This window comes from Gymnoscopelus microlampas (genome assembly GCF_963454915.1).
Source record: "Gymnoscopelus microlampas genome assembly, chromosome: 20".
Taxonomy (NCBI): domain Eukaryota; kingdom Metazoa; phylum Chordata; class Actinopteri; order Myctophiformes; family Myctophidae; genus Gymnoscopelus; species Gymnoscopelus microlampas.
In genome coordinates this window covers 13,442,623-13,469,328 of record NC_139957.1, presented here as the reverse complement: position 1 = coordinate 13,469,328, position 26,706 = coordinate 13,442,623, and the positions used below count along the sequence as shown (strand labels likewise).

Genomic DNA, 26,706 nt, shown 5'->3' with positions numbered 1-26,706 from the left:
TATGGAACTAAGGTATGTCTTCTTTTAAAAAACAGTCTGCAGCAAAAATGAGAGAGGAAAATTTACAACATCGAGTAGATGTTTTATTCAGAATGTCTCACAGTGCCACGAAGGACACACTTTTAGCATTGGGCTCAGTGGGAATTGAACCTATAGGCCTAGCAGTATTAGGGGCTTATGCTACACACAGTAAATGGTGTTAGTGCCATGCTGATGCTCCGACTATTTAGCCACACTGGGATTTGCACCCCATAACCCTAGCAGTGTTAATACTGTACTACGCTCTGCCCAGTGAGCTACACAGTGACCACATGGCCTTGCACTTGCAAACAGGATATCTAAAAATCTAATCAGTGAACTGCCATGAAACATTCCCATGCAACATTTGGTCCAAAACAAGATATCTCAAAACTACCAGGTGTGTTAGGAGCAGCATAACCTCTAGGGAGTGCTAGTCTCGTTTCAATGTAGACATACATTGATTGGTATCTACTAGAGTTTCTTGAGTACTGTTCTGGGTACAGTTGGACTGTAGAGAATAGGAGTGACATTTGGAGAGAGCTGGAGATAACAAAGACTCAGCTGACAGAGTGATGACGTATGTGCGAGGAGAACAAAGCTTCAGCTCTGACCCTGGGAAATACTGACGACTTCACTGACTCACACACACACACACACACACACACACAAACACAAACACACACACAACACAGCTGCGTAGATAGAGAAATAATAGATATACTTAATCTTACACAGTCACAGACAAACTGGGGGCGGCCGTAGCTTAGTGGGTAGAGAGCCGTCTGGTAATCAGAAGGTCACTGGTTCGCCCCCCGGTCTATGTTGAAGTGTCCCTGAGCAAGACACTTAACCCGCCCTCTCACATTTGAGCAGCCATCAGCTGTGTGAAGCTGAATTGGACTGGACTGGACTTTAAGGTCTACAAATCCAAATGAGTAGCCACATATATATGCGCACACACACATGCATAAAGATATAACATAACAAGTCACACATGCCATATAGATATGTATGCATAGACTGATGCATGTGTAGATTTGCGCACGCACGCACGCACGCACGCACGCACACACACACACACACACACACACACACACACACACACACACACACACACACACACACACACACACACAACTAGGCTGGCACACACACACACACACACACAACTAGGCTGGCAGACAACACACATACACTAGTACACACAAATTGACTAACACAAGCTTGTTTGTGCACACATTCTCTGCCCTCATCTCCAGGCGTTATTGTCTCTTCCTGTGTCTAACATCAGATGGATCTGTGATGTACATTACCTCCAGGCTAGCAGATACAGTGTGTTAGCCAAACCTAGCTGAGATCAGGAGCAGATATGCAGTCTCACAAACTGCACATCTCCTACAGTAGAGACCGTAAATCAATGTGAGGTCACTGCGTATAGCAATTTGTATTCGGTTTTCCCGTTGTTTGTGTTGATTATCAATGACAACTGTATTCCTTAAAAAAAAAGAAAAAATGTTAATGTAATTTTTTTAAACTCATATTATGCTAATTGTAAATGTTATCCTCATTCTGTCCTTTTGAAATAATAACTGTCACCATGTTATCACTATTACTGTGTTTTTACTGACCCTAGAGAGCACATGGGGCTTAAGTGTCATGCATTGCTCATGGTCACCTTGAGTTTTATTCTGTTACCAAGGGAAGGGGAAACATTATTCATTCCCATTCCCTGTCCTGTTTGATAAGGATTGACGGCCAGAATGACATCTGTGACCTTACACTCTCAGGACAGCCTCTTGTACTACCAGGTCACAATGCCAACTCTTAAGCTCTTTATACTTTGTCGTACGATGGTGTCCCTGGTCCAAAATAGCCGATCTACAAGCTCACACTCAGGTCGCGGCGTGGCGCGGTGTGAGCTTGTAAATCTGCTACTTTCAGCCTGGGAAACTGGCGCGCAATGAAGTATAAATCAGGCTTAGTATCTGTCACTCTGACACTGCACCAGTTACTGATCCAATCAGGTTCCCTCTCTCATTCTGGTTTGGAGAGTCAATATGACCTGGCTGAGTTTCTGTTTGATCACAATGTGCAGTTGATAACTGCCAGTGAAAAGGTGCTACCATGTGTTTTCACGCTATTGTACACTTAGTTATGTTTCACACTGTCCTATGATCAGGGTTGGGTAGTAAATGACAACATGTCATCGGGATTACGTAATCAGATTATGAAAAATATGTATTCAAGTATAATCAGCCCAGATTATATTTGTAAAATATGTAATTAGTTATATTTGTCGATGAAGCTTGATAACTTATTTTTATTACATCTTTAGAATATGCCAATTTTCAATTCTCACCCCTGAGAGCTCAGCAGAACTGTTTGGGTCACCTTTCTCCCCTACCGTCCAAATCCACAACTCAGCTTCAAACCAGCTACTCCTCCCCTTGCCCTTCTCTGCTAGATATTTACATACATACTGTAGCCTCTCTGACACGGACAAAAGTCAGTGTTGTAAATCAAAAGAGTCGATGTTGCCAAGAGGGGAGGGGACAACAATTGCACATCCTTCCGGTCTTCATTCATTTAAAACGTACTCAACCAGTAAAGCCACTGAAGCCTGGATCCAGGTGAAAGACAAAGGTGGTGGTAGGCTTGTGGGGTGGGTTCACCGGTGGAGGTGTTGATAGGTCATTGATTATGGGGTACACAATGTTCGAACATACAGGGTTTCTCAGCCCTGAGGGAGTATCACCACCTTTCTACTGATATAGCGCTAGCCGTCCTGCCCAAGGCAGAGAGGGACTTATGTAAGAGGTTTACTGGTCACAAGCGCCACAGAAGAAGACACAGCTTTGCCCTGAGTCGCTTTGCTAGTTCTAATCCCATCAATGCTACTTTTCTCCTCTCTGCCTTTTTCTCTTTCCATCCCACCAGGATTAAGGGGTTAAAAGACAAGCATCCGTTTGTTGGCGGCTGTTGCAAAATTTTGTCTTTTTAAATGCTCTGGGGAGTGTATGGTAAATATGATGATATGGTAAATGATAATGATAATATTGTGGGTTTGAAATTGGTGCAGAATATTCCTCTGTGCCCTGGTTTTATTCTTCAACAATGAATAGTTGAAGTAGAAGGATGAAGTAGAATTTATGTACGCCAAAATGTTAATCAATAATTGACCTTCTTGGCCTTTGATCTTTGACCTCCATCTGACCATATGTCAGATAATGAATTAGAGATCCAATACATCATATTTCATGGCCTCGTGTTGCGACAATGATGCCGAAGCTGAATGGGTGGAGATCGCCTGGGAAACAGATGGACATGGAATTGCTCCTAATAGTTAGGATGGGTTAAATGCTGATACACCTCATTACAACAGTATTACAATCAGTGTTGCATTGGTGAATCTATTTCTGGTGGGACGCCAGAAATAGACGCACGTCGTTTTAACACCTACACTATTATTATTATTACTACAGGTCACACAATGGACAATTGATATGAATCTAGGCTCATTCCTATGTTAATTCACCTGCTGTGACACCCGGCAGTTGGCAGCCTTTGTAAACTTTGTTGAGGTGTGAACTTATGGGTTGTTTTTAATCGATGCATGTGAGTGCGCATGCTCCTGCTCAAAAGACTGGTGGGACGGCGTGTTACCGTGTGCAATGACCAATGCAACACTGATCACAATTACTTTGTGGCTCAACTTGTTACTATTAAGACAGAATAATAGCAAGTCATGGAGGATGTTGCAGAGTCATGTCAAGCTGATGGATCGATTAAGTCTTTCTCTCGTTCATCTCTAATGTCGCATAATGAGGTAGAAAGCCAAAGATCAATAATCATTACAGAGCACAGAAGACAATGCAACCCAACAACATATCCTCTCCTCCTCGAGAGCCTTCCAACCCCATTTACTACTACTACTAACGTCACACAGTAAGGCAGTTTTATCCTCAAACATGACAGTTGGTTGAGGATACACTGCTGCATGCGTCTTATTTTGGTCTCACACTTTTCTCACTGAAAACATCACAGCTAACATGCCCTTCCACACCATTGATCCACAATGATTTATTTTTACTGCCAGGCTAATATAACTAACTTCAAACACTGAATTCAGTAACCTGTGACTCCGAACATGCCCGCTCCTGCTCTGTGAACCATCCGAGAGGGGTCGCATCGCGTGCCATTCTGTTCCGTGCAGGGTCAGTGACAGAGTGGTCACTCCAGTCTTGCTGGTATACTATAGTCTCCACAGACCAGAGCTCACCACAGCTCAGGAGAGCAGGCGTAAAGCTCATTAGCAGCAGGATTTCCAGGGGCTCAGAGCTGCTATTCCCAGCACTGCTCCTGTCCAGATTACACTGTAGTTACGGCCAGGGGTAAAAACAGTTACCTCTGGGTGGCAGGGTAATTTTATTTACACTGATCTGATCAGCATGTATGCAATTTAGCATCCAGAACTGTTTTTCCATTTCTCATTAATTCACCCATCTTCACATAATGCTTCTGCCATGGTCTTCTACAGTTGACCAATGAGAATGCCTTACTGAGAATTTGTTGGTTGAACACTTTGCTCAAGGGCACCTTGAGGGGAGTGACCCCTACCCATTTCTGACATGCTGGTTCAGGGATTCAACCCTGCAACCTTCCGAATAAAACCACGATCCTCTTAAAATGTTAAGCTACCCCATCTCACTAACAGGGACAAATAGAGGTAGAGTTAAACTAGGTTTCCACTATAGGGTCAAACAGGGTGAGCTGAGGGTTTGTCATCGATTGTGAACAGCATTTGCTTGCCATCATTATAACCAACAAAACAGAACGTTTTGATTTTTTTGTTGCAAATGTGCATCTGGTTGCAAAAAGAGTCAGTTAAGCTATAGTTAAAAGGACATGAGAATATTTTTTCCAGTCACACACTGTTTGAATGAACCTTCGGCTTGGCAAGGCCCCTCTTGGCCTGATAGTGGAAAGCTGGCTCTCGTTTCTCACTGTGTGGTCACACTGCCTTCCTAGCATACCTGTACACACACAAACAAACAGCAAGCTGATACACACATTACGCAGTCCAATACAAAACACTGAAACAAACTGCTAGTCTTTTTATAACCCATGCAAAGCCTGGAGTAACGCCATTAACCAGGCCTACTGTCCTACAGTGTATAAATACACACGCACACTAAATACAGCAGGGGGCTTTGTTTGACTAATGCATCCACAGGAAGGCGTTACATCACTGAGGAATTATAAATACCTTAGAGAAATGTAATCTGGCAGTTGAAATATGTGACACCTATCCTGAGTATTCCCTACAAAGTGAAACTACTATGTATTATTACTGAAGTCATTGGTCATCTTATGACGGTGGGAGTTTTTGTGTTCAATCCCCATCAACAAGGCACTGTCTACGCGATCTCCGGTGAGATCTAGTCTAAAAAACAGCAGTATTTCTTTTGCTTTTCAAAATGTAATGCACCATTACAACGTATAGCATTTCCAAATGGATATATGTTTCGTAACGATGCCTGTAAAATGTTTGTGTTAGAAGATGAATGTAGAGGCCACCCACTGCAGGAATTAAATACACCAGTAACGATTTTTCCGGTGATCCGCACCACACCGGATCTGTTCCCCATTAATGGAGAGTGGAGCCTGGAGTTACTTTATGTAATCCATATCATATATCACGCATATATGAAAGATCATGTCTCTGTATGTGGAAGTTGGGAGAGGAGAGACATTGAAGAAGAGCAGAGCAAAGTATAGGAGAACAGGGGCAACGGAGTGGAAAGGAGGGAGAGAATAGGACGAGGAGAGCAGTGGAGTGAAGATAAAGCAGGGGGAAGGAGAGGGGAGGAAGGGGGAGGAGGGTAGGCGAGAGGACAAGAAAGGAAGGGAAAAGACTTCTTCAGTACCTCCCTCCTCTTTATGGAGCAAGCACCTTGTCTCTACCTTTTTTGGTTTGGAGCCACAGTAGAACACCAGTGAGGTTACAAGTTCAACAAAGTTTATTTTTAATCACGTGCACCTCGGGATCCACAAGGGTACAGTGTGGCTCCAATGTGGATCTTGGACTTCATGTGGCCAGCATGTGACGTTAGTCATCTTACCTTCTTTTTTTTTAAGTATAAAAACACATGTATAAAGTGGAAGTACTAAGTTAGACTACTGGCAGCGTGCACAAGGAATTTGGCGCTGATCGGTCCAGCGGTTTGCAAGATTAGCTCCAGAAAAACGCACACACACGCACACACACACACACACACACACACACACACAGACCGACCCTCTTGTAGATGGCTAGCCTCCTGCAGAGCCACATCGTAAATACTGTATCTGTCAACAAGCAAAGGAATGGTTTCGCTTTACGCTTGTGTGCAAGATTCACTTTTCCTGACTGCATGTTTTCTTAACTGCCATGTTTTCTGAACAGACACCCTGTGTGATGCAGTTTATTCAACTGAACCGGTTTGCTAAAGAAATGGATCTGTAGGCAGAAATGTCAGGGTGCAGGTTAATTCACCTGGTAGAGGTAAGGACAAAGGAACAAGAGGTGTTTTCACACATTTATTGTATTTGTTTGAATTCAAAAAGCACAAACTAAAAAAAACAAAAAAGGGAGTAACTTTTGTCACTTGTTCTCTTAAGTGTCCATTTTTGGACAAAACAGACTTATAAAATGACTTGGCTGCGGACATTTTCATTTTTGCTTGATGCAAGCAAAAAACCAGCACCAGGTGACAGCTGTAACGAAAAACACCAAATCCACCAGCATTACACCAACAGTACTGAACACTGCAATGTAAGCTGGTTGTTCCATTTTATTAAAGGCTTTGGAAAACAGAGAGAGGCTGAGATTGAGTAGATGTTTAAAACCACATCATCTCCCTCAGTGATTAAATAAAAGTATGTGAAAAGGGAGAAAAGCTGAACTGAAGCTGGATCAGAGCAGATTACATAAGTGGAGGAAAGGACAAAGCTTTAAATTACATCAGTAGGAAGTTTTCCCCCCCATTTAGAATTGTGATTTTAGTTTGAAGTCCAAAGGCAGCAGATGAAAATGTTATGACCAGGTTTGCCATATGCAACTCGAATGATCATCATCCTTATTCCATTGGCTTACAACTGAACAAAGATGATCTTGGCATGAAAATACTTTTGCACTTGTACAGTGCAGAGGTTTCCCCTCACTATTTTGTAAGTCAATAATGCATGGGAAACATTTTGATCCAGTGCATGGTAATGACTACACATGGAGCCATCTCAGAAGTCACACGTTTGAACTGCAAGAACGTTGCACAGCTGCTGCACAGCTGCTGCACCCGCCATCTCTCTGAGGGAATAGCTCACAACGCATCGTGATGCATAGCGTTGTGAGTGTGTAGATTGACTATTTTCACTATTTGTCATACAAAAAAGTATATAAAAGGCTTCAGTGGTTAACTAACTCAGGCCATGCTAATGCTAGAGGACCGATCAAAAGACTCTTATGGCTACCACGATTAGAACTCAAAATCTCCACTGTGTCAAAACATCCATCGGCTGAGAGGGCCCTTTCCCCCCTAACACTGTCAGTGGAAGGCAGAGATGTCCACATAGTCACTATCTGTACAACAAAATAAAACAAAATCTGAATATTCATGACAAAATAAGGTCAACTTACGCAACTTCTAAATAACTGTTGTGGCTGGAGTTGATTGTGGATTGAACCCACACCGTGCAGCCTATATCTTGTGGAGACACACACTAGCATTGAATTGTTTTGTTTGTTTTATTTTTGTTTTGTTTTTGTATTTCCTTTTTCCGTTTATCTCACTTTGCATGTCTATATTAAGAAAACAACTATTATATATCTTTTTAAAATATTTTATTGGGTCTGGAGTCTCTACTAACCTAAGAATACACAACGCACAACTGCAGGTCTGGAGGACAGATGCAGGATTAGGGGGGAGGGGGTCGCCTATAATGTCAACCACTATGTGACCCATAAATATTCACTGTCTCAAAGTATCTCCCATGTATCTCATCAACAAATACAACCTAAGAGGGTAATACACCTTATGTCCGTGGTTTTGTAGCAAAGGTCAGGTACCCGGTGTGGCCTGGCATTTCCCTGGCGGGTGTGGTGGTCTTACAGGTGACTGAGGGAAAGTTGGGGCCAGATGAGGACGTTGGGGCTTCCTCCTTTTGGGGTTCTGATGGGGACCGGGTCTCCGCCGAGACGGAGGGGTTGGGCCCGAAGTCGGGGAGCGGCAGGGTGACGGTGCGCACGTCATGGACGCGCAGCAGGACCTCCATGGTGCTGACCTCCTCAAAGCCCAGCTTGTACAGAGCCAGACATGTCTTCTGGACCTGCTCGATACATGGAGAGAAGGAGCACACACGACCTCCTGGAGAGTGGGAGGATGAAGGGAGGAGATAAAGAGAAGGAGGGAAGGATGGAGAGGTGGAGGGAGAGAGGAGAGAATGAGAGCCAGAATGTCAGAAGAGAGAGAGAGAGACAGACAGAGACAGAGAGGCAAGAAAAGACAGGGAACAGAAAAAAAAGGGGAAGAGAAAGAGGGAGACAAAAGAGAGCCAGGGGGAGGGCAGGAAAGAGAGGAAGTAGTGTCAATAGCAGTTATTTTGTCAAGTCACGCGATCCAACCGACAGCAAATTGAGGAACTAGTCACTTAACGTCCTTTCATTCTGTGTAGTCTCAGCCAACATTAACGATGCTCTCCTTGTTCATCTGCAGCTGAATATCTTGAGTAACACTGACGGTCAAGAATTTGTCACGAAATGACTAAAACAAGTAAATTGTCCAGTGCATTAGGCTGCTTGTTCACATACAGGTGTGTTGCTGTCTAATTTGCAACATGAGTGCTGCTACAGCTTACAATCCATTAGACCCAAACAGGCATTATGCACAGATAGTAGGAGCAGGTTGATGACTCTGTGAGCACACAGTTGTCAGTAAAAGGTGGTAGTTGATGTAGAACTAGCTGACTTTAATTTATGTACAAAAAAACCCCAAGGTAATTGGCCTATAATAAGAGACTAGAATATTGGCCAGGACGGGGTGGGTAGTTATAGGGACAGAAATGACTGTTAAGAGGATACACACCGTCTTTCATACATTCCCAATTATTTGTCTTAGTTTGTCAGTGAACTCATTTTTTACTATTTCTTTTATGGCATTGCACCAATGGGGCGAGCCTTCTCGAAAAGTGCTCTGTGTGTCTGTGTAGCTGTGTGTGTGTCTGCAGCTAATCTGGCAAACCACTGGGCCAATCAGTGCCAAATGTCTTATGCAAGCTGCTAGTAGGCCAAGGAAGTAAATCCCTGAATATTTTCCGCATATTGTAGATTATCTCAGAGCCGGCTTTGTACAGCCAACATGCATTCAGAGAGACCGTTACAATGGCTAGTGAATGCTACATGTACCAAAGTAAACTGTGTGTATTTATTGCCCTGGTACTGCATCTGTGCCCTTGTTGGAACAGAGTCAGACCAGAGATAGACACAGAGGACACAATGAAGAACTACTACTAACAGGCGTAGTTTACTCTTGATTTTCTACACCAGCAATTAGGCTACATAGACGTTTTCACTGTTGCTACACTTAAAATATAAGTGTGAAATTGTATATTGTATTACTATTGAGATATTTGGCATAACTAATGATGCACCCCCCGTCCAGTAGCTACGTCTTTTTTTCCTGCAGGAAATCCTGCGCACAGATACAAAAATATAAAACAATAACGGGCGGCTATAGCAACCGCGATTCGCAAGTTGAAAACCATGTCCGGGACATTGTTGCGTCTCTGTGTTGACACAGCTGTACTTGAAAAAGTACCTGCAGGTACTTTTTCAGGAAAAAGGGAAAAAAATAGGGTGGACACGTGGTGAGCACCATTACGCACGAACGCACCAAAAAAAGAGTGTGTATGTGCGTGACTGTTCTCGCTAATCCCGGCCAAACCGGGACGTCTGGTCACCCTATATACAATGTATTTCTATGAGAATACTCGTGAGGACACCTTTTTTTCCCACCCAGAGCGGAAAAAATATATTTAAGTGCGCGAGCGGAGCGTCTGTGCGTGGCCAATAACAACGGCCGCATCCATGAACATGGAGCGAAAGAAAAGCAGCGTCCGTGTGCTTATACTTGCGTGTCCTGTGGGTTTCGTGCATCAGACACGATCACTACAGATCCATTCAAACCCAGGATTCCCCTCTTTCTCCCTCTACCTCCGTCCACTTCTTCCTTTCCTTCATCTACGCCTCCTTGTACATCCCACACACACACACAACTCTTGTGGGAGAAGAATGTTATCCCCCCCCCCCTTTAATGTTCTGTTTCAGACAGCAGGACAGATGAGAGAGGTGGTGGTGGTGGTGGTGTGTGGGGGGGTTATATCCCCCAGAGCAGCAGGGGTACATTGGTTCCAGGGAGAGACCTCAACTCCTACACGATCTCTGGACACAAAAATGTACTGTTTGAGACCCTGCAGGGCTAGCAGTATTGCAATATGTATAGCAGTATTGAAACAGGAAAAGACAAACACTTTATTTCACTATTAAGTTAATTAATGTATGCTTGGCTTGTGTGTACATTTGGGCTTTGCAGGAAATGAACACTCCGGATTCTACTGTGTCGCCGGGTTTGACTCTCAGCTCGCCTAGTCTACGTCTCTAAGTCAAGACACCTAACTGCATCACAGGTGCAGTATTAATAGCACCCACTGGTCCTAATAGTTAGGATGGGTAAATGCACAGGACGAATTTCAGGTCTGTGCAAACGTACATGACAAATACCCCAACAACAATAGAGCGGCTAGGTATAAATGGACAAAGTAGCACCTGTTGTAGGATGATTCCACAGTCAAAACCCTCACTCGATGCTAATCTATTCTCCCTTTCCAAACAGGTTGACGGCATTCAAAAGCTATGCTCTTAAAAACAATCAATATCTATATTATACATCTATTCCATCTGCCATTATTATTGATAATATCTGTGGCCCATTTTGTGTTCCCATCCATAGTCTGACCTCCAAATCATAGGTTGGACGGGTTTTGAATGCAGTGGCTTTTTTCCTCAACATAACATGCAGTCAGGAGTCAGGACCCAGTATTATTATCCAACACAATATTCCTCTCATTAACTACTTTCAACTGTTGATGTGACGCCTTGGGAGCTTGTAGATCACCTAGTTTCACTATTTGTCATACCACAAAGTATATAGGTCAAGTCGTTAAGAATGAATGAATGGAGAGAAAGAGAGAGGGAGAGATATCACCTACTGATTTGCTCTCTTATTGCTAAATGAAACCCTGAGGAGATCACAGCAGGAGGCTGGAGAATCTTGCAAAGAAATCTTCACTAGTTGACCCTTGGGAGTACAGAATGACACTCCTACCACTACAGCTGTACCAAGAAGTACAGTACAGCAGGGGTTTACTATACAGTGCAATGTGTCAAGTTACATAATAAATATGTCAGTAGTTAGAGGACTCTTATCCAAAGTAGCTTACAGGACATCAATTTTTTTTAGGTTGGCTCCAGTGGGAATTATTGTGAGCTATCCATTCGGCAACACAGGGAATGGAACCCCTAACCCTGGCATTATTAGTGATAGAGATGTCAAGTGTTGGAGGCATTTACTGATTTGTTGTTGTTTTTGTGTGTGTTTTTTAAGATTCTGCTGTAGATCTAGGTATTGATACCTAGATAGGTGTATATACAGTATGTAGTATGTCCATCAGTGTTGGAGAGTTCTTTGACAACTCCTAGTTATGTCTGTTCATAAAGTTATAATTTATCTGTTGTCATAATAGTGTTGTTGAAGTATCAGTGAGAGGGGGTATTATAGTGCGGCTCAAGGACATCAATCAATATGCTGAAATCCTGCCTCCTCCATGACAGCATAGCCAGGCTAGCATAACCTTCGTTAGTTATAGACTTTGCCCTGTCTGAATCTGCCAGGAGAATCTGTTTAAATGCTGCGGGGGGGTGTTGCTCTTTCCCACTCGAATCTCTCCTCCTTGCGCTGTCAACGGACACACTGGGGTGATGTCTTTGTAAATGGGTCATCATATTGGAAGTAATGCCGCTAGCAAGCCATATGTGTTGCACAGTGCTTGCACACAGTTTGCTCACATTTCCATGGAGAAATTAAACCCATCCCAACTACTGGGAGCAGTGGGCAGCCACTGAGCAGCGACCATAGTCCAGCTCCAGCTCTAAGGCCAGTACCTTGGTCAAGTGCACTGGAAGGAATATGTCCCTAATATGCATGTCTGTTGGTGTGGGACAAAACCCATGTGAACCAAGGGAGAACATGCAAACACCACAAATAAGGATTCCAGTTTATCCTTAGTTGGTTTTGAACCCAGGACCTTCTCGCTGTGAGGCAACAGTGCTCCCAACTGAGCCACCGTCTCTAGGCCTGTATATACACCCATCTGGCCTTCTATCAGATCCAGCTAATGCCTATGCCCCTGTGTCTCCCCTACAACTATGGCCTTCTCATCTTTCCAAACTCACTGTTTAAATGAAGATAAAAACACATGGGGAGTGGACTCTCCATTCCGCTTGGAATTGTTTTGAGACTTCCATTGCATAAACGGAGCAAATGCCAGTTTAAACTGTGTGTCTGGAGTAGCAGGCCTACTGAAGAGAGCATTGTACTAAAGCTGTGCAGTTTGAGACATTTGGGATGTTTCAGATGGTGTGCGTTCCTTTGACAAATACGACCAGCATTCATTCTCTAACTCTGTGCAGCTGTAAACACAGCTCCAATGTGTCCTAGCAACCAGCTAATACAGCAGGGGGGAGGGGCCAAGTCATAGATTGAAGAAGTCTGGAAAACAGGGAAGTAGGTTTTTCTTTTAGTTTGTTGCAGTCCATTTTATGTTATGTTTAATTAATTCAAATCTAATTAATTATGTATATGTGTCAGACCTTTTTTCTATTCTGTGTCTGAATAGGCACTTCTCTTGTATAACTTTATTATTACTAATATGCTTTAAAGCATTAGGGAGTCTGGGAACGTATATACAGTAATGTAATCTGTGGATGATTACAGAGAGAAACAGTATTATGAAGCTAGCTAATTTGTATGTTAGAGTATCTGTGTAGCATTCATTGCAGTGTGTGCATATGGGACACACAAGCTTGAGTCTTGCATAATAAGTGTCTTAACTCTGCCAGGGGAGGGGAGGGTTATGGATGGCTCTGCCAGTATCCTGGTTCTCTCAGAATGCAGCTCCTCTAAATAGCGGGCAGGCTATAAGCCAAGAAATGACAAGAATTACAACAGGGGGAAAAAATGCAATTTCCACAGGCCTGTGCCTCAACATTCTCTTTCTAGTGACTTTAGTTCTCAAGGCATCAAGCGATCAGCTCAGATGGTAGAACGATGACAGAAAACAGAATGTTATTGACGTTTTCTCAAGTAACAAGTGGGCTTTGTTAATACACATCTATCCAAAATCAGAATGCTACCAGTGTTGACAAATTATACCCACATAAACAGGGAATGGAACACCTAACCTCGACTCAACAACACACTGACGGAGCTCTGCCTGGCTGGAACATTAAGTGCCACAACTTCAGTGAATAGAAGCTCTAACCCTGTGCAGTGAGCAGTGTTTGATGCTGTGGTCTGCACAAGACAGGCCTCAGTGGTTTCAGAGATCTGAAAGCTCTCAGTAAAGTGCAGCCAAAAATGTGCCCTGGACTGAAGCAGTGCAACGCAACCATGTTCGGTTTAGCCCAGCTCTCTGGAGACAAACAAAACCTTCTCCCAACAGAATACAGGAGGAAGCAAATTAACCATTTCCTTATGGAGACACAACCTCTCTCTCCTTTGCTACATGACCCTGTATGGGCATGGGACGGCTTCTACCATGGAGAACTGGCTGCATGCTTTTATTTATCTGTGCATGTGCGCATGTGTGTGTATGGTGTTTATCAGTACATGCCTGGTTAATGTGTGTGAAAATGTTTGTGTGCGTGTGTGGTACGTAGTGTGTTTAGTGTGTTTGCATGTGAAAGATTGTCTGTGTGTGTGTGTGTGTGTGTGTGTGTGTGTGTGTGTGTGTGTGTGTGTGTGTGTGTGTGTGTGTGCGTGCGTGCGTGCGTGCGTGCGTGCGTGCGTGCGTGCGTGCGTGCGTGCGTGCGTGCGTGCGTGCGTGCGTGCGTGCGTGCGTGCGTGCGTGCGTGCGTGCGTGCGTGTGTGCATAAGGCAGGACGTCAAATGGTAGCTCAGGAAAGGAATAGCAAAGGCACCATAAAAGGTAGAGAGAGGAGGTAGAAGATGAAGGGAAGGCAGGGTTAAGGAGCATCGCTGCTTCTCCAGGGCCTGTATTCCATTACATACTGATGTTTCAATTTGGCCTTGGACATATTAGCATGCTCCCTGTGCAGTTTATTAGCTTGCTAGCTATTTAGCCAACGATCTACGGTAGAATGATGTATAGCAAGTAGAACGACATCAAACTCCAGCAACTACAGTAGTGCACAACAAAATAAGCAGCAACCACTAATATGGACTACAATAGCCACAGTTACATCTTTGTTCAATAAAAATAAAAATTGAAAGAGCTAACAAAATCACATTTTATATAACTTATGTTCTTAAATCAGGTGAGCTTGGTATGTGTGGTATGCACTCACCTGGTGGAGCGCATACCATTAAGGCTCAGTCCACAGTTGACCCAGGTTAAAATCCAACCCGAGGCCCTTTGCTGCATATCCTTTCCCAACTCTCTCTCCTGCAATTTCCTGTCTCTCTCCACTGTTGCTATTAAAGGCTAAGAAATAACCCCCAAAAATATCTTAAATGAAGAACATTACATTCAGGAAAAACTGTGCATATCTTACTGTATCTGTGAAATCTGTTCTTTCCATTAGAGGTTACATTTTATTTCAAGCTTTATTTAACATGGGGACTTTTGTGACAGAGCATGGAGCACTGCAACACCCTACCTCACATTCATACCAGGGTCCAGGGAGGTGCCCAATACAACCAAAGATTCTGCTGGGGGCCACTGAGAGCGGCTTGGTACCATCATGAATCATTTTATGCCATTATTCTTTCAATAAATACCTCAATCAATTAATCAATCATTACCCCATGACGGCACATTTGGCGTCTTAGCAGCTCTACTGGAGCAAATGTGACCTGATCTAAAGCACTTTAACAGTAGTTGTTGGAGGATCCCATGCCGATTTTGTGTCACGACAAGTTGTGAGCTTGTAGATCATCTATTTTCGCCAAACGTTTACCCCAGAATAGGTATGCTAGGGTCAAAGTTAACATTATGTCCCTAATCACCTAATCACAGAACACACCAGGAATATGGCATGACAGGTACCCAGTGGACTACAGAAAGGATGGTTGCTGAGCATTCTGGCTAAACATACTTAAACCGATTTGACCCATAATCCTTCACACACAAAACTTGACGTCCATTGAGCATCCCACTGAGCAGCCAACCTGCCTGGGCCTGCCCACCCCAGTGCATTGTGGGTCCATGTCGCCACAGAAACCGTGGAATCCTTTCTAGTCCCAATATTACTCTTTTCCTGTGACAGGAAGTACACACTGAAGAATTAGACACACCAACACAAAAGTTAATGAGTTCTTAAAGACTTGGTTAGATGGTCAGTAGGGGCCAGAGAAGATGAACCGTGTGACCAGCGGACAGCAGTAGATGGGAGGGGTGCTCGCCTGGGTCACACTCATGTTCTCTGACACGCCAGGACGAGTCATAGGAGAATCATTATCAAGTGACACTGAGTGTGTTTTACAGAACACACACACAGATGCATGCATGCACGCTTCATAAGGTCTCCTATTCCCAGTAACCCACACACATGCACATCATTAGAAATGAAATGCACACAAAAACTTGCATAAACCAGGACGGATTCAAACCTATGTGTACACATTTAAATTATATAACTATACATGTCACCTTACATTCATCCCTTAACCACTACATTCCAAACCATAAATCTAACCTCAACTCATCAACATTTTCGAATCAAAGACCTTTATAATGATACATCACAAAATCCCACACATACTCCACAATTTTAGCAGCCAATTAGATTATTATACTACAAGAGGACCGCCAACTAATGGTAGGTTATCTTTCAGGGTATGTGGTAGGGTTGACAACCTAACTATGCATTTATTTTCAAAACATCTCTTGCAGGGTCTACTGTAGAAAATACCTTCACTCTTCAATAATATCGAAAACAACCTTTAATGCATGAACAGCAGAGTGATACACACAAACAAACGGATGTGTTTCAGCACAGTCATCATAAACGTTAAAATAGACAAGGAAGGAGAGACCGAGATTACTACAAAGGTTCTCTTATCTTCAAGATAGATAACACAATTCACCATCCACTCTAAATATTTTACCATTCAATTAAATTGTTAGATTGCTGCAAAGAGACAATACAGGGCCAAAGTGTGGTCATATACCAAAAACCAAGAACTATGTGGTGGAATTGAATGGACTAATAACCTTCACCTATTATAAAGGGGAAACCAGCAATAGTGAAAGTGTCTGCATCTCTCTCCTAGATTAATTGAATACTTTATGCACCCATGAGGATAACAAGTGTGCCATGGATATGCAAATGAGACAGGAATCCTACCCACTTTAAATATCTAGGGCAGTTGTGTGTAATCTTTCAAATAGATGAATCTACACAAGGCACCTGGCCAAGATCGTATCCCTGGGCGAGTCTTCAAGGCATGTACAGACAAGCTGGCAGATCTCAGTGTCTCTCTGCTCCAGTCTGTTTCAAAAAGACAACTATTGTCCCTGTGCACAAGAAACCAAAAGTACTTGTCTGAATTACTACTACTGCCCTGTAGCGCCTACACATGACATTGTGAAGTGCTTTGATAGGCTAGTCAAAACCCACACCACCTCCTCACTGCCCGACACGTTCAACCCACTAATTTGCCTACAGACAAAATAGGGCAACAGCTGATGCCATCACCTTCACCCTCTCCCATCTGGAAGTGAGAGACAGCACCCAGGTGGTGCGGATTGGCAGCTGCCGGTGCCAATCCATACTGACTCTTAGCAATGGAGCCCCCCAGGGCTGTGTGCTCATCCGTCTCCTGTACTCCCTGATCACGCACAACTTTATGATAAGTGTATCCTGATTGTTGCATCACAGGCTGGTACGGAAGCTGCTCCACCCAACAGCACAGTATATCACGAGGAATAACTTGCTAGCCATGTGTCTACACCCAGAGGAGTAAGGTGAAGTCCCAGATAGAAGAAATCAGAAACGGACAGTTCACTCTACTACACTCTAGTAAACAGTGCCAGATCATTTGGTCAATTACAGCTTAACTACCCATAAGAGCTCCTGAACTCACATTCCAACCCCATACACCCACACACACATACTGTACAATCCCTGCCCGTGCATGCCCGCGCACACACATAGACTGTCTGTCTCCCTTTCACACACACAACACATTGACACACTTCACTTTACTATTGCACTGCTCACTTTACCTTTTACTATTTTTATATTTACTTTTTTCTTAACATAGATGTAGACTAAGGCTGCAACTAATGGCTATTTCATAATTTACTAATCCGTAATTTCTCTTTTTTTAATCAATTAAATGATGGGATTAATTTAGACAATGAAATGATGAGCGGTGCCTGGTGATTCAGCCAATTAGTGCACAGACCATATGGTCCTTGTGAGTCCATATGGTCCCTGGGTTTCCAGTCTTTCTACACTGACCTCTGAAATAAAACATAACAATCTAAAATAGGACACAGAAAGGACGTAAATAATGTCATGTTTTACCCAGGAGTAATAAACAACTTTTATTCATTTCATAATATGGAACAAAGACAAGCCTTCACATGTTCGTGTTGTTCCAAGTAGCAAATATTAGAAATGTTTACGTCACGCATCATCACTAAACCATCATTCGATTACTAAAATGTTACGTTTCTGTCTATTGATCAGCATCTTACCTTGTCTCTTCAGAGAAGCCTTTGCATGTCCTATGGCCTCCCAGGGACTGGGGATGTCCAGGAAGACGGCATCAGCCACACCAGTGACACCAAACCCCTCTTTACACACGTCCTGGTTCCTGACGGTGACCAGGTGACCCACGCGGTGCTCCCTGAACTCCTCGGCGGCCTTCTCCGACCGCTGCTGGTGGAACTCCACCGTGTGGAGGTGGCCCGTTGGAGCGATGGTCCGTAGGATGGCATGGGACAGAGACCCACTGCCTGTACCTGCAACACATTAGGCCACAGAGGGGGCTCCATAATCAGCAGGGAAGCTAGAGCATGGTTGTGAATGTGGTGCTGTACTGGACATTACAAGAGACTTAATGGTATTTATGGACCATTGATTTTCGCTGACACTCTTGAATTACATACATTTTAGTACATTGCTATATCATTTTTAAATTGTTTGTGAAAATATATATCATATTGAAGATAGTGATACATTACTGATATAGATTTATTTTTATTTTTTTTGCATTTTCTACCATTCATTTGCTAAAAATAGCGTTAAAAAACAGCACAGTGAAACTATTTCAAAGCACACATATTTGGGAGAGATTTCTGCCAGCTTAGTCAGACTGGTCAACACGGCGACTGGCTGCATTTTTGAGTGGGCCGTGATTACACTACAGCCGCGTCCCAGAACATGGTCTGACTTCCTGTTGTAAACAATGGCCATTAGTGTACGGATTGTGACAGCCTGGTAGAGTGTGTGTGTGTGTCTGTGCGCATGCAGTGCCACGCACCTGTGGATGTGTATGTGTGCACGTTAGGGAGACAAAAGGCAAGTGAGTGCGAGAGTGTACGCGTAAAACAGCCATGTGACTTGTGGTCAATTTGAAGGAGCGAGTTGGCATGGAATTGGGGACATGGCTACGCACCATGGCTACAAAAAAAAAACCAACACCCCCTCCAGACGGCACTGCGTCACTGCTGCCTTTGTTCCCGTGGCGACAATGGAGGCAATGTTTACTTCACAGCGGCACATTGACTTGCTAAACGGCACGCCGTCGAAGCGGACGACTGAGGGAGGTCAGAGACAGGGGCCACAAGAGAGGGGCCCCAGGGGACCTGGGGGACTCTGATCATCAGTGTCTCTGACTGGAGGAGAGAAAGTAATATTTAGACTTGCTTTTAGGGTGGCAGCAAATCTCAGAGACAAAGTGGAACAACAACAAAAAAAGAAGGATTGTGTACTGAAGAGGAATGGGTGACAAAGTAGTGGTATTGATTATGTAAAGCATCCAGCTCCGGATCCTCATGTTATGAATCCTAACACAGCCTTCCTCATGTACCTCCCATATACGGGCTCCCAAAAAAACCACAACAACAACAAACCATTTAGACTGCAAGCTGCAGCACATTCTCATATTCTAGCAAAACAAAATAAACAAGGACAACCTAGAGTGGTGTATAGTACGACTTTGATGTCAATTTATACCATTATCTGACTTACACCATCTAGGAAACTTAAAGCAGGTAAGTGAAATGGCCTGAGTCAAGATTTTAAACGTAATCAGTCTCATCCTTCAATCATTAATATACAATAGTTTTGCAATGGTGTTGCAGCTCATGTAAGAAAATGAAAAAAGTATGGCGCTTCCTTCTCCATGTGCCTCGCCCTCCTAATCCATCTGATTAACTGTTACCATCCAAAGGGTGTGGGGAATGTTGTGTTATTCAGAGAAATAACCGTCTTCCATCCAGAGCATCCATGGTTTGGCTGGTGACAGGACTGTACTAGTCCTTAGTCTTTCATGATAACAATAGTTAAACGAGCAAAGATATCATGTTCCCTTCCTAGTGATTGCGGGACCGGGATGTTTTACATCAACGAGCAGAAGATTTTCCACTAGAACTCCTCTCTTCAATGCTACTAGAGCTCATTCAGAATGAATGAGACAATGAAAAAAAGATGTGTGCTTGAGTGTAAGATAGAGAGAGAGGAAGGAAGAGCAAGAGAGAGAGAGACAGATAGCCACTGCTAGGAAGGGAGAAGGATGTAGAGAGTGGTTGAGAGAGAAGAGTTATTCATTGAAAAGAGGAGAGGAGGGGGAAAAGTGGGGAGAGAGAGAATTTCATTTGTAAAGGAGTGTTTACGGCCCAGAGGAAATGGCTGCTCGGCTGTTAAGAGTGCCCACAGTGTGTGAGAGTGATGGAGAGCAGAGGCCAACATCTCTGTGAGCCCAACTCTCACAAACACACAATCTATCAGAGACGAGTCTGGGCTGTGGAATTCAGAGCCGCCTGGTTGATTTCCACACAGACTGGCTGTTAAGACTTTTAATTCAACCACAGCTAAAACACAAATTCAATGAGGAGGATTCTACATTGGCAGATAGCCAACTGAACTATTTCATTATCTCTTCTTCTGAGCCCTTCAAGAGCAGCTCTGCGTCGATGCAAATGATCCAGAGAACCCGCGTGACTCATATCAAGGACTCTGATCTATTCAGGGAACAGGACGCCAAGTCAGTGGGCGGCTGGTTGTGCGAGTGGCCGAAGGGATACGATGGAACAAGGTTGTGCGTTGTGTTGCAAGTTAATGCATCATTAGTCTCCGTCTCTATCATTAGTCTTTGTTTTCCAATAAGATAGAATTCTGCAAGGTCAATAAAGGCCCTGCCATAGTGGTCACAATAATGATAATATAATAAACATTGTTGACAGACAGGCAGACAGAGATCCAGACAGAGCTATTACTATATGGCTCCAGCATTTCATGTGGGGGATCTAATAAATATGTAAATAATAAACATGTACTGTACTTAATACTAGTGGTATTTGTCCTACAAATGTGTGCAAGGTATTTAGAGGACTTACACTTTCAAGTCCATGTTGAACAAGCTTCAGTTTATACATCACCTAGGTTGCAACCAAATGAAGTAGCACAAGGTCAAACCCATAGCACTCAGACACACGTGAGCTCTCCACTACATGACCGTGTGCCCCTCAGCACACATGGTGCGTACTGAAGGCCTTCTCAGAGAACAGCCAATATCATTATCAACAGTAATCATCAGTGTGTTGACACGGCTCACTTGCAAAGTCACCCTGCAGGGCACACTACAGTATCTATCTACAGGCTTTAATAATCCATGATGTCGAGTTTGTATGTGTTTTTTTGTGTGTGTGTGTGTGTGTGTGTGTGTGTGTGTGTGTGTGTGTGTGTGTGTGTGTGTGTGTGTGTGTGTGTGTGTGTGTGTCAGTGACGAATTAACCATACTGAGTGTGTGAATGCAACACTAATTAAATACACAACGAGAAACGTGTTGCTATTAAAATACTCTCCATTTAATATGTAATTGGATAAGCCATGTGGTTTAAAGCAATTCAAATGGATATTCATCTGGAATCAAAACCTGTTGGGGGAAATGAAACATACTGAGTCATCTAGTGTCTGTCTGGCTTCTGTTCTGAGGAGAGGAAACGCCTGTTTTCCAGTTAATAAAGAGTTGCATACCAAAACAGTAGAATTAACACAATCTAGCTGAACTGAAATCCAACCATCCAACCATTGATGACATTGTTTATTACACACAAACTATGGAAAACGAGCATTGCAGCGCATCATTATTGTCAAATGTTACTTCTGTGTTTAAGTGTATATTCTGTATATAACTCTTGTACATCTGCTATTTTTTTTCTTTTCAAAACAGCAAAATCTATGAAATTCATATTTTGGGCAATGCCAGGGTTAAATGTGATTAAAAACTGCAGAATACAGGCCTAAACTAACTAAAGCCATTAGTGTGTACTTTACTTCAAGCAAAGCATGGAGAAGCAGTGTGACGGTGCACTGCGTCTGCTGAGTCAGCCTGCAGTCTTTGGCTGACGGTCTGCATACATGATACGAGTGAGCCAGCGTTCTCCTCCCTGACCTGTACAATACATCTGTGAGGAGCCTGACATCGCTGCATCACTGCAGACATGTTGCGGCTCCCTCCATATGGCTAGGGAGTGGTTTCCAGGGTGTGTGTGATTAACCCAGTCAATCCGAGAACACCGCTCATAGCGCGGCACTCAGTGCCGCGCTATGAGCTGTGTTTAAAGCGACAAATGTTCGCTTTAAACAATTATATATTCAAAGATTTGCAATCATTTTCACGATTTTTCAAAAATAGCAGATCTACAAGCTCATAGCGCAGCACTCGGTGAGCTTGTAGATCTGCTATTTTTGAATAGCCAAGGAAATCTAAAATGACAGAGACGCGTCCCAGGATTGAATGGGTTAATATACATGCCCAGCTGACTAGGCGGATTTCCAATTCAATTGATGCGTAGTCAGGAGACAACACAGACGCCTGCGCACACACACACACACACACACACACACACACACACACACACACACACACAATTGTGGAGTGCAAGTACATACACACAAGTGCAAACATAGGCACGATCAATCGGTCGGTCGTGTATGCAGCACACAAATACATTTCCCCAGTTCCATCGATAGTGTGACGGCCATTGGAGGAACAACAGCACAGCAGTTAAGCATGATGAAGCACTGCGGCAGGACCCTCAGTCTGCCTTGGGGGCAAGGGAGCCTGCAACACGCATCCATAATAACATTCTCCACACCCTATGGGTGGTTCCAGTTAATCAGATGGATTAGGAGGGCAAGGCACATGGAGAAGGAAGCAGCAAACAGTCCAAAGGCCTTTACCGACATTAAGAAAAGTTGATGCCGAGTATTAGGTAATAAATGGTAAATGGTGCATTTCTATAGTGCTTTTATCCAAAGCGCTTTACATAGATTGTGCATTACATGCATTACATTCACCCATTCACACACACCGATGGCAGAGGAAACCACGCAAGGCACAAAGCTGCACATCAGGGGCAATTAGGGGTTCAGCGTCTTGCTCAAGGACACTTCGACATTAACTATGGGGGAACCCGGGATCGAACTGGGAACCTCGCAGTTCCCATCCGGCTGCTGTACCCTTGAGCACTTCCGCCCTAATATGTCAACTTCGTGATATCGCGATATTTGTGGACCACACATCAATTCAATAATAATATGCCTCATTTGTCATGTTCTCTAAACTTAGTTGGGGCTGCAATAATGAATCAAGCGAATCAATTTAATCGATTAGAAAAACATAGATTTTAATAATAATTTGGGGGTAAATTATACATTATTTAAAAACGAATTTTGTGGTGAAAGTTACGGGAGAGCATATTATCTATGGAATATGAGAATAATTGCTAAGATTACAATTATGGCATTCGTTCTACTGGGTGACCTACCTGCTGATCAGTATCTTGTTATGTCTACAAGGGCAGTTTTAATAGAGGGTGGGGGCAGCTTTGTTGTATGTTCGAAGTGAGGAAGTGTGGTGTTGAACGGGAGGAGTAGGATAGAGGCGCTACACCCTTCCGGTCCGGGCTCCTTACTGGCAGGTGAGCCAATAGGGTACAATATCAGTGGCAACACAGTGGCTGTGTGTGGGGAACATTAATTGACATAATGACAAAATAGGGAGGAAAATAGGTGAAAATAAATACTCTTAATAAAACAAAAAAATACTTGTGAGAAAGCTATATCCACAATCAGCCAAGACAATATGACAACATCTTGTGACCTGTTGGTTGGTAAACACTGGACCACATCTCACAGATAGCAGTATGTGCACAAACAGGCTGAGCCAGTTGTGTACTATAAGGGCACTAAGCTAACAGCAACATCATAATTTCAGTTCAGGCTGATGTCCTCTTAGGGCTGCAACTATCAATTATTTCATTAGCAATTATTTTATCGATTACTTTGTCATTTAATTGAATAATCTTAAGCAATATTTTCATATTTCTAATTTGCATATATCAACAAACTGACGTATAAAAATAGTAACTTTTTTAATCGACTATATTAGTCTGATTAAACACTTAATTGACTAGTCTGATTAACCACTTAAGCCCTATTTTATATTTAGGTGTCATATAAAAATAACAAAAATAGATGATCTACACGCTCACAACGCGTCGCATCACAATAAATGACCTCAGTCTGAGGATTTTACAGTGTAACATGAAGTGCAACAAAAACAAAGGATGCGGGTGGAAGGTTGCAGCTCACCTGACTCACAGACGACAGAGCCAGGTTTCAGCTCAAGCATCATGGTAATGTTGGCGATGTCGGTGGTGTAGAGGATCTGTGTGCGATGGGGCAGGTTGAGGGTCCACAGCTCCGGGGTGGGGTGCAGCACGTGCACCCAGCCACCCTTACTGCACGTGACCTTTGACCCATAGCGCTGGCCTATCAGATCTGTGGAATGGCGGATGGCACCATAGCGTGTCTGTGTCTGGGCACCTTGCTGTACCTTCACTGGCATCATGTTCTCATAGCTCACGTAGATGATGGCAACATCCCCGTCCTGAATACGATCCGAGTACTCCACAAAACTCATGCTGAGTGTCGGTTCTCTCCAACTGCAAGGGTCTGTGAAAGAAGGGGGTGAAACAGGTCAAAGCTACTTATAAAACTGATCGAAGTAGGGAAACTAATATGTAATGCTTTAGGCTGTGGGAATCAACTATTGCTGGATTCTCTTTGATGCTTATCTCTCTGGAAGGAGATAATGTCTCTCTGGGTCGAACTCTACCAAGGCATGTCGAGCCTTTTTATACCGTTGGCTGCGGCCCTAATGTCACTACGGTGATGTCAGGTAGTATTATCTCCATATATGGAGCGGCCTATGTCAGTTATGCCCAAATCTGGGACTATGACGTCAGTCCTGGACGTTTCGGTTATCTCCATATATGGAGTTCTGGGAGGGGTTCTCTGATGTCAGAGCTAGGTAGGCCAGGTATCTCCATGTATAACCGTCTAGGAGATTCTATGATGTCAGACTTGGGGAGGTTGGTTGTCTCCATCTATGGGGATCTCCATATATGGGAAGGTTAGAATCACATAGGTCACTAGAGGTCAGGACTGTGTAAGTCATTCAGGTTTCTGGGCCTCCTGCCCTGGTCCACCTAGCGGTGTTGTCCATCTAGGGCCAATACTGGCAAATATACCCTGAATGTTCTTTACACTACTGAAACACACCTTGGATCACTGAATACCCACCACAAACAGTGCAATAGTAATAACAGAATGATTCTCTGTGAAAGTCCTGATGACATTCGTGTTGTTTTTATGCTGTAAACTAAGTTTAATCCTGGTCCGATCCCCAAGCATTGTATTCAAAATCAGTCCACATGTCTCTATGTATAAAGTGCTCATGAAAGAAACAGCATTCAAACTCCAATTATGGTCATTTTACTTTTACTATTAAGTAGATGATTTTTTTCATGTTTACTTTTTAGAATATCGAATATGTTCTTGTCAGACCATGCCATGATAACGCAGGACATTTAATACATTCGTAAAGCTCTGCACTTTGTAAAACTTACTGCAGGGTTGCACAGTGTAAAATAAGTTAACAATGCGACAAATATTATTTTATTTGGATACCCGTCGCTCTAGAATAGCATGGATGATCAGTTCATGCATGTACATGCAAAAGATTTAATATAAGCCATTCTGGGACTAATGTAACATTATAGTTGCAACACTTATGTTTAAATATATATTATATATTTTGTTTTTTCCTTTATCAATGGTGTAAAGTTACTAACTACATTTACTCAAGTACTGTACTTAAGTACAATTTGAGGTATAATTTTTACTTTACTGGAGCATTTCCAATTTTCAATACTTTTACTTCTACTCCACTACAATTCAGAGACAAATATTGTACTTTTACTACACTACAATTATTTGAAAAGTTAACTTACTAGTTACTTTGCAGATTATTCAATTATAGAACTTTAGCCCCATCTTATACTTAGGAGAAGATTTGTATACATTTTGAAAACGTGAAATGGGACATTCTGCATAATGACTATTTTTATTTTTGGTACTTTAAGTACATTTTGATGCCAATACTTTTGTACTTTTACTCAAGCAACATTTTAAACACAGGCCTTTTACTTGTAACAGAGTATTTTCATATAGTGGTATTGCTTTTAATTAAGTAAAATATCTGAGTATTTCTTCCACCACTGTCCTTTACACACACGTCTCGCTTGTACCATGTCTTAAATGAACTTTTTGGTAGTGTTAGCAAAGCTAGCATAGTTAGCGTAGGCTAGCCTGAGTTTGGTCGTTAAAAGGAGTTTGAAAGGAGTGACAGAAGCCTATACAATACCTTCTCCAAAGTAACGTTACTCTCACGGTCCTCGGCGAGGACAAATGAATGCTCAAATGTAATTGTTTGTACTGTATAAAGTTGTAGCAGCTAACCATTCATCCTGCACTCACTCACAAAACGTGGTCTTGTTGTCACAGGACGTTCATATGGCGGACGAGGGACGCACTGATCTACAAAGCATCATACTCTCATCTCCATGAGAGCATGGCGTGCGCAGATGTGTTGTAAGTTCGTGGCTCCAAATGATGACGTAGGGAGTCCCGTGAAAAGCTGCATTTATCATTCCTTGTGCAAATGTGTCGCATACAAATAGCAAACAATAGCCTATCTACAAGCTTACAACGCATTGCGTCATGTTGTGAGCTTATAGATCTGATATTTATATATATATTAAAATATATAT

At 43.0% G+C, this 26,706-nt stretch overlaps 1 protein-coding gene across 4 annotated transcripts; it reads right to left on the bottom strand.

Annotated features, from left to right (window-relative positions):
• Positions 1-6,587: 6,587 nt before the first annotated feature.
• trmt61a (tRNA methyltransferase 61A) lies at positions 6,588-26,461 on the bottom strand. 4 transcript variants are annotated; one of them, XM_084045041.1, is made up of 4 exons: positions 26,418-26,461; positions 24,185-24,547; positions 18,058-18,324; positions 6,588-8,423 (listed from the first exon to the last, which is right to left on the bottom strand). In XM_084045041.1, the coding sequence occupies exons 2-4, from the start codon at positions 24,513-24,515 to the stop codon at positions 8,092-8,094; spliced, it is 930 nt and encodes a 309-aa protein (XP_083901167.1). In that variant the 5' UTR covers positions 24,516-24,547; positions 26,418-26,461; the 3' UTR covers positions 6,588-8,091. The 4 variants fall into 4 exon arrangements, with proteins under 4 accessions (XP_083901167.1, XP_083901166.1, XP_083901168.1 ...); XM_084045040.1 differs by having other exon boundaries at positions 26,301-26,441; XM_084045042.1 differs by having other exon boundaries at positions 26,414-26,433.
• Between the last annotated feature and the right edge of the window lie 245 nt (positions 26,462-26,706).

Bases quoted from the DNA above. Each gene is read 5' to 3' on its own strand.
- trmt61a (XM_084045039.1), bottom strand. The intron at 18,325-24,184 runs GTGAGCTGCAAC...AATGTGTTGCAG, and splicing joins CTCTGTCGTCTGTGAGTCAG to GTACAGGCAGTGGGTCTCTG. The intron at 8,424-18,057 runs GTAAGATGCTGA...CCCACTCTCCAG, and splicing joins GGCTTCTCTGAAGAGACAAG to GAGGTCGTGTGTGCTCCTTC.